Source organism: Xenopus laevis, chromosome 4L (genome assembly GCF_017654675.1).
Source record: "Xenopus laevis strain J_2021 chromosome 4L, Xenopus_laevis_v10.1, whole genome shotgun sequence".
In the NCBI taxonomy this organism is placed as follows: Eukaryota; Metazoa; Chordata; class Amphibia; order Anura; family Pipidae; genus Xenopus; species Xenopus laevis.
The window spans coordinates 55,282,956-55,292,227 of NC_054377.1; the positions used below are offsets into that span (position 1 = coordinate 55,282,956).

The window sequence follows — 9,272 nt, forward strand, 5'->3', positions numbered from 1 at the left end:
AGTAGCTGTGTGAAGGAGCTGCTGCATCTCAAAATGCTGGTAATCCCACATCTTGCCACAGCCCCCACAGCAAGACAAGGTACAGTCGGGTACTTCAAGTTACTCTGGGGCCTTCCTGCCCTTAAAGGAGAAGGAAAGGTTAAAACTAAGTAAGCCTTATCAGAAAGGTCCATCTAAATATACCAGTAAACCCCCAAAGTGGTGCTGCTCTGAGTCCCCTGTCAAAAGAAACACTGCATTTCTTTCCTTCTATTGTGTACACATGGGTTTCTGTATCAGGCTTCCTGCCTTCATCTTAAACCTCATTGCCCTGGGCAAGAGCATGCTCAGTTTGCTCCTCTTCCCCCTCCCCCTCCCTTCTCTACTGTAATCTGAGCCCAGAGCAGGGAGAGACTCAGGCAGGAAGTGATGTCATACCATGTTAATACTGCAGCTCCTATCCTAAACAAACAGAGAGTTTCTAGAGCTTTTTACTTAGGTATGGTAAAACATTATACAGAATAAATATAGCATTCTAGCTTGCACTATTGCAGCTAATCTATTGGCAATAAAATCCCTCCGTAGCTTTCCTTCTCCTTTAAAGCAGCAACCAATCAGGTGCTGCAAGTGTCTCTTACTAGTGTCTCCTACTGCTTGAACCAAATGTCTATGGAGGGATGTTATGCACAGTAAGTAAACCCAACAGTCCCCCCCCCAAGGAACTACAATGACCCAGCAATACCAAACCCTTCAGTGAAGCTGTAGGTTTTTTGTTATTGATTTTTTTTTTACCACTTTTTTCTCTTTAATGGCTTAGCCTCCCCCAAGCCTTAATGAAAATCAGTCCATGTTCATTGTGCTGCACAAAAAAAGTCCGGTTAACAGTTAATTTGGAGCATATAAAGGTGGTTTTGAGACGCTGCAGGACTATACAATTGTCGAGCAGGCAGGGGCACTTCCACAATGAGGCGAGTTGAGGCTGTCGTCTCAGGTGGGTCAGGTACCAGGGGTGGCAAAAATGCCGCTCCTGGTGGTACTTTAAGAGACGAATTTCCGGTTTTCAAACCGGAAATACGGCTCTTCTAGCGCAGAGAGCACAGTTGGGCTCTCTGCGCTAGCGTACTGGCCCTCTCTGCTGTCCTCGTGGACCCCCTCAGGCGCAAAAAGGTAAGCACACGGGGGAGGGGGGACGGCAGCAACTGCTGCTGCTACCTCAGGCGGCAGAGGGCCCAGGATCGCCCCTGTGAGCAGGGATATATTTTAACGATTAGTAATTTAATGAGACACCAAGACAGTATTACCATACCATATAGGCCTTTTTATGTTCTTTTTTAAGTCACTTCAACATCTGTATACTGTTATTTTTTTATCCAATTATTTAAACACCTATTCCTAACTGTACATTTCTTCTTAAGTTCTAGGTTAACTTAATATTTCACAGAGCTTTAGAAATGGAATTACACATCAAAATGCGTTTATAACATAGACACAGACTAACTTAAGAGGGTACACTCTTTATATTACTTTGCAAAAGAATGGTATCAAGTAAAGCTAGACATACAGTTTTGCTGTATGTCATTTTTATACCAATGCTGGTTACAACTGAAGAACAGCAAACTTTGCACAGATACATCATGGTTTAAGACCACTCTAATGCTAAAAATCATCCGAAATGACCAGGGCAGACTGCCAGTGAATTTAATGGAACTGCACACATAGGGCAAAATTTTGACCTGAGAATAAATACATGAGCAATTTTTGGACGAAAGCCACGCTGTGATTAAAGGTAATGGCAGTCTGCATGTGTGATGCTAAACTTTTTTCTCACAAATCAAGGAGACAAAATTGTGTGTGCTCTTACCAATAAACATTGAACTGTAAGTATAAATATAATGTTAATAAGCAAGTTACTTTAGTCTTTTAGCAGGAATATCTTGTAATAATTATAATTAGGTACTAAATCATGTTACATTATATATACATTGTGCAGACTGTACCTGGTCTGTAATGAAAAGTGGATTGAATTCAAGTTGCGTTACCTGTGGGCATATATTTTGGTAATATTCCTCAACAGTGAGGGATTGCTGGGGGCAGGAAGAGAGTATTCTTGCAATTGCATCACATTTCTTCCAGTTGCTGGAAGCAGATTCTGCATCACGGCCTCCAACTGAACCAGCTGTTGTAACACACAGAACCCTCTTATTTCTAAGACATAGCAACTGTATACAATTCTGCAATCCAGGATTTTGGAAGCTCGCTCTTTACTTATGCATACTTTGGATCTGCTCCTCAATAATGCAATTTTTGTATGAAATTCTGAATCCAAGAATAAAGCTTAATACATAATATACATTCTCAATAAGATAAAAACCTCAAAAGAAAAAAAGGGCTAATAGCCAATTGGCTATTATAAACTACAAAAGTAAAAATGGCCCCATGCAACTTAAAAAGGTTGTAAATGTGCTCTATATAAAAGGAGCTTGCAGTATAACACAAAAAGGGTAAACACAGTATTGGCAATGGACAAAAGGTTTGACAGAGGGTAGGCCTCTAAGATATAGCAGATGGAAGCTAAGCAAGGCCCAATCCAATTAGCTGCATCATTAAAACATTTTGTATTTTACAGACTACAGAAGCAATGACAACATATAAGATTTAATGTAATTCTTGTATCTTCTTTGACAACATTTGACATACTGTCAGGTACTAACCTCCAGCTCCTTCCAGGATCCCTCTTACAACTGCTTGTACACCATGTGGCTTCATTAAACGCTCAGATAGCAGATGCCCAGAAAGACGCCGCAGCCAAGCTGGGGCAGACGCCCGCTCAGTTGTTTTGCTACAAGAAGATTTTATCCCCTGAAATGCAACAAATGTTAATACACTGCATTAGGGAAGATTCACCAAAATTTCACAGCACAGAAACTTAATCTATTCAATAGCAACATGTACCATCATTCCAGCTGGGGTGATAAAGCTCCCAGGCATACCTGTCTTGGACCTCCTTGTAAGAGCAGCAGCTCTCTGATAACCAGAGGCTGGTACACCTGATCCAGGATATTTCTGAGAAACTTCTTACACTGGCTCCTTTCACACTCTGTCAGATCCTGGAATAAAGGCAAACAGGCTCTTTAGTTGTCCATTAAATGAAATATTTGACACAGTATCAAGGCAAAATCTAGCCATACTACAGTAGATCAACTGCAACATGAACAAAACAGAAGAGTGGATCGCAGAAGCCATAAGGTTACTTCTATTACACTGGAAGCATATTCAAGACCCAAAATAAAAAAAATGGTCTGAGGTTGTCAATAAAGAGTTGTTATATACCAAAGAAGTATATATAACCATAAACATATCAAAATAAAGTGGTAAACAAATTGTTTAAATAACTTGCTTTAAATGACATTAAAGGGGTAATGTTCTCAGTAGTACTTTCTTTGTATACATATTTGAAGGTTAAATAATGCATTATAATATGAAGAATTGTCTTGGTGGGTTCTCCCCCCCCCCCTTGTTTTTCCACAGGCACAATTACAAACTCAGCAGACAGGTGTCAAAGCACATGGAACCAGAGTTTTATGCCATTTTTGCCATTTGAATTGTAGCCTGAGAGGAGTCTCAGCAGCTAAATTATCAAGCATAATTGTAAAATATTTACTTTGCTTTTATAGCCAATAGAAAAACTAAAATAATACATTTGCAATGCATGGTGGCAAATTATCATACCTTTAGCTTCTCTACGGTGCTCTGCTCAACATTTTTTTTGGAAGGACAGAATCCAAGCTGGCATAATGCAGCCATTAGGTCTCCCAGATAATGTGTGAACAATATGCTCCCCAGTGATGAATGACAGGACACCTCCAAAAGGGCTGAACAGGAAATAAAGAGCCTGCGTGTATGAACAATAGGGGTTTCACAGTTCACAAGAGAATATACAAGAGCGCCAAATTCTGAACGCTGTTGGATAGGTAAGCCAACACCAGGCAGAAGATAAGGGCAGATGCCCAGAGATACCACAAACTGCAACACAGACTGGACAATCTTCTGTTGTGAGATGCTCAGTGTGTTTGGGCTTAAAGCTGGGGCCACTTCAGGAGTTCTGGGGTTTGGTTTTGGGGGCTGGAAAGAAGCAACCAACTCAAGCATACATTCCTTTAAACACAAAAGCAAGAGCAAAGCTTCTAACGTGAACCTCCAGTGTGGGTCTGTAGGACTACTGAAGCATCCTTCTAACCACTTGGTCTGTGCCATCAACTTCATCCTCATATTATTTAACTCCTTCCATTCTGGGGTATTAGAAATCCTCTCCTCCAAGGTGGACACACTGAGCTTTAATGTGTTCAACAGACTAGATTGTTTATCTGTTTCAGGAGGGGCTTGGCCAGAATCTGCAAGGACAAAAGCCGTAACAAATATATTAGTGTCTGTATTGTAAAGGGATTTTGGAGTAAGTGTATAGCTGAACTGAACCCAAACTATTAGTCATGTCACAATTTTTTTGTTCACAGATTTGTTTTCTTAAATATTAATAAGACGATCAGGATTTAGTTTAGTATTTGGGTGATCATTTGCAAAGGAGTCAATATTTGGCTAAATCTAGAAATTATGCATTTGGTACAACCCTAATAACAGTGCTTATTTCTCTCTTGCTCATGTATACAAGGATCAGGAAATATTTTAATTTGACTATTAGAAAGTAATTCTGTTCTCAGAATAAAAGTGTTTAAATTAATTAATAATCATGCAAATTAGTGTAGTTTTGGGGAAAATGTATTTACTCTAGTGGCCTGTGTAGGCTTTCATTGCTGTCATCCAAAAATACTATTTTCTTATGCCTTTAGTCTTTTTCTAACCATATTATTATTCTTTATTTATAAAGCTCCAGTGGAGCTTACAATCAAAAGTCCCTATCACATATACTATGGTCAATTCGACAAAGAGCCACTTAAAAGAGAACAAAAGGTTAAACCACTGGGAGGTGACAAAATCTTAGGCACCTCCCAATGATGATAATCGCTTAGCTGGCATACGAGACAGTCTTCCTGTTAGCAGAAAACTGCACCGGCCTGTGGTATTTCTGTAAAAGTGCTTTCAGCATGACCATCTTCCTCTTCAGTGTTCTTTTCTTTGGGAGCGGGCAGGCGCATGTGCAGTAGAGTGAATCGCTTGCGGACCAGAACGTAGAGAAGATGAAAGATGTGTCATGTGACTTGTGCTTGCACTTCAGGAGAGAAATGCTTTCTGGCAGGCGACTGTTTTTCCTTCTCAATGTAACTGAATGTGTCTCAGTGAGACATGGGTTTTTACTATTGAGTGTTGTTCTTAGATCTACCAGGCAGCTGTTATCTTGCGTTAGTGAGCTGCTATCTGGTTACCTTCCCATTGTTCTTTTGTTTGGCTTCTGGGGGGAAAAGGGAGGGGGGTGATATCACTCTAACTTGCAGTACAGCAGTAAAGAGTGATTAAAGTTTATCAGAGCACAAGTCATATGACTTGGGGCAGCTGGGAAATTGACAAAATGTCTAGCCCCATGTCAGATTTCAAAATTTAATATAAAAAAATCTGTTTGCTCTTTTGAGAAATGGATTTCAGTGCAGAATTCTGCTGGAGCAGCACTATTAACTGATTCATTTTGAAAAAAATGTTTTTTCCCATGACAGTATCCCTTGTTGTCGATACAACAATTCAGAGCTCAGGAACATAAGGAGGAGTACGGGCATGGATGGATTATTTTGATAGACCTGCTATGTACAGATCCAAAGTGTAGCCTCCTGAACTCATACAGTTCTACCACAAAGAACTAAAGTAAGTAAAATGTTAGCAAAGTAGCGGCACCGATTCTCAGCATGTCTAAAACAACTTACAATTGGAGTAAGATGCTTATCATTCATTAATAGGGTTTATTCCTTTACGTCCAGACTGGTGCCGGGGTCAAAATAAAGGAAAATATCACCAAATATGACATTACAATAAAATGGCAGAAAAAGGCAAATCATTACTACAGATTGTGGGACATAGTAGCCATATATGTGTAAAATGTACCTGAAAGTAACAAACTTACTAAGCCCTTATCACTATCTACAACAGTCAACATCCCCAGACAGACAAGATCTACAGAAACATTCCCATGGGACCCCCAAGAAACTACTAAACAGGGGACACTATCTGGCATCACATGCAGCCTGGTTGCGAGATTATAGTCCTGTCATAAATTATAGTCATGTCAGACAATAATACAGGCGGTATAATGTGCAACTCAATAGAGGCGCTAGCGCTACACAGTTCTCTCTCGAGCTCTCACCTCTTGGCGCTGTCAAAACTTGTATAGCCTCTATTACTGTGCTAATGTTCAAGCCCGCCGCCATATTCGCGAATCTGCCGGCTCGTGTCTATTACGTCATTGCTAAGCGACAAGTTAACCATGGAACGTTTTAAGGGGAGAGAAATGAACGCGAACTTCACTCTAATGTAAAACTCATGGTCGCTACAAGCTCTTGACCGAAAAGAAACGGAAAAGGCTTGTCAACATCTGGCTAAGCTTTATTGGAGGGAAAGAACAGGCAGCAGCTGCACTTTGCTCTCTCACGCCTGCAGTTTAGTTATGTGACCAGTAGAGGGAGCACCCCGGCTGTTTCTAAGTAGTTTATTAGAAAGCAAATTATAAAAAATAAAAACCCCAACAAGTAAAAATTTGAAGCAGTGAAGTTTGGTGGTGGCGTTGCAATATAGTGATAGAATAGAAAATGTACAAAATATACTCAGGAGCAGCCATAACTACCACACACTTCCCCCACCCCAAAAAAAAAATATCTGCAGAAAGGCCCGGCTTGTATACAACAGCCCACCCCTCACGTTGCTTCTGTCCCCCTCTGCCTGCCACAGGGTTGCCAGGTTTATATTTCAAACCCAGCCAAAGGGCAGAGACACACGGTCAGATTCGTGGAGATTAATCGCCCGTCGACAAATCTCCTCTTCTTTGGGGCGACTAATCTCCTCAAACTGCCCTCCCGCTGGCGGGATAGCAATCAGAGCACTTTGTTTTCCAAAGTCGGCCGAAGTGTCCTTGTGAGGCAACTTTGGGCGACTTCGGAAAACAAAGCTTTTAAAACCCGCCAATAATTTTTAAAACTAGCCCAATTTAGTTAGAAACCCGCCAACCTGGCAACCCTGCCCTGCCAGATCCCTGGCACATCTGTTTCCTGGGCCCAGTGCTACAGTTACGCCACTGCTCAGGCATATTATTCATATGTTAAATATCACTAAAATGTGACATTTTTGACACATCCCATAAATACCATGTCCATTTTTACAGAATTTGACAGGTTATTGAAAGCTTGAAACCAGTTCTGGAGGTTTAAGGGTCATGTTTCATGTGTCACGTTTTATTACAGTTTTGCTAATGAAGGTAAAACTGGCCTTTAAAGTGCAAGAGACCTGCTTATCTAAAATTGTATTTAAGTGCAGGCGCTGAGACTTCTGGGCTCTCTGCCAAAAGTTTCTTGTTTAATTAAGTTTTAGAAACATCTTTTTCTGTTGTCAGAGAAGGAAATTAAAGACAAACTTGAGACTATTCATCAGGAAACCGGGACTACCAACTGAGCTGTCAAAAATAGGATTGTCCTACTAAAAATGGGACATTTGGGAGGTATGTGTTATCTCGTGGTATTTTTTAAAGTGCATTGTATATATATTACATGCTCCAACAACATAAAATGATAATAAAAATTGCCCAGTGGTTATTGTTGCCATCAGCTCCTGCCCCAAAAAGGACAAATTAATGTCCTCTTTGAGGTGGCTTGGACGAAAGAATGTTGTCTGGCCATCCTGTTAAAGGGGACCTACACATTATTTTCTATTGGGTTTGTCAATAAAAATAAACTTTACCATACCTATATAAATCTTTTATTTCTTGTTTCCTACAGTTTTGGAATTACACAATCACAGCAAGCAGACAGGCACCATGTAATGAATACTGTTATCAAAGGATAGTAAGCCTTTTATTTTAAAAACCTCTAAAATTGCTCTAAACAGACCCCATAATAAGATACCTTTGCATTCCCTTTTATTTAGTTTCTCTTTTACAAACAGCTTAAGTGCAGCTCTTTTAGTTACTTCCTTGTCTAGTGTGAGGCTCCGCTGCCTTTTGCTTTCAGAGCTCTCTTTCACTCTCTGTGAAGTCCTAAAAGAGGTGCCTACTGGGCATGCTCACTGCCTCTGCTCAAATAGAAAACAATCAGGCATGCGCAGTACCACCTCCCATTAAGTTTCCCTGTATTTTACACTGCTTTTTTGTGATCCTACCAATTTAAATGTACAATGCATTTCAGTGGGTGCTTTTTCCTGATTTTAAATGTTTTCTTGGATTTTACACAATTTTGTCCTGTTTGGAGAAAAAATGTCTGTTTGTTCCATGTTGCCCCCCTTAAAGTCGCTGATAAATGTAAGAGGTCAAAGATCTGCAAAGGAGTTAATTATGTTCTGGCTATTATGTTAAACATCCATACACTCTAGCCTTTATAGACTACATTTTATTTATTTTTTTGTTTTGAACAGATTATTTATTTACCCAGTTTCATTTTTACACAAAATTGACACAGGCTGTCTGCAAGTTCAGATATGTGTCTCTGAATTATTAGGCTGTATCTGTGCTATAAAACCAACGGTTCTGGATGACAGTTTAGGAGTGATTTACATGTTTCCACCCATAATGTCTTATGTGAGAGTTAAAGGGGTGGTTCACCTTTCAAACACTTTTTGCATTTCAGTTGTTTTTAGATTGTTCCCCGGAAATCCAGTTACTTTCCATTATTTATTTTTTACTGTTTTTCCAAAATCTAAGTTTAAAGTTGAATGTTTCGTGTCTCTGGTGTTTCGGTCTGGCTGCTCAGTAATTCAGGCGCAGACTCTAAACTGTTACAATTTTGCAACATTTAGTTGATACATTTCTCAGCAGCATCTCTGGAGTATTAGCAACTATTGTATCAATTCTAACAGCTGCCTGTAATGAAACCCAGAGATTGTGCTCAGCAGGGACAAAAATAAGAAATGTATCAACTAAATGTATCAATTTAGAACAGTGTACAGGGTCGGCGACCCCCTCCCAGGGCTGCTTCAGAAGGTGAAAAAAAGACACTTGACACTTCAATATTAGAAAAATGGTCACACATAGAAAATACAAAGTCATTGGAAAAAGTAATTAATTCTGGAGATCTATCTTAAACAACTAGTTGTTTGAAGGTGAACCATCCCTTTAAAATATCTTATTTTTGGTTTTAAGGCAGTACTATGTG

General features: G+C 39.8%; 1 protein-coding gene across 1 annotated transcript in view; it reads right to left on the bottom strand.

Annotated features, from left to right (window-relative positions):
* The window catches only part of LOC108714069 (transport and Golgi organization protein 6 homolog), a 32,595-nt gene extending 26,172 nt beyond the window's left edge, over positions 1-6,423 (bottom strand). The window contains exons 1-5 of the mRNA XM_018257949.2: positions 6,284-6,423; positions 3,709-4,370; positions 2,970-3,086; positions 2,691-2,838; positions 2,019-2,155 (exon numbers count right to left, since the gene is read on the bottom strand). Coding sequence (XP_018113438.1) covers positions 2,019-2,155; positions 2,691-2,838; positions 2,970-3,086; positions 3,709-4,370; positions 6,284-6,347 — 1,128 coding nt within the window. The 5' untranslated portion in view covers positions 6,348-6,423. The remainder of the gene's footprint in view (positions 1-2,018; positions 2,156-2,690; positions 2,839-2,969; positions 3,087-3,708; positions 4,371-6,283) is intronic.
* Positions 6,424-9,272: the final 2,849 nt, after the last annotated feature.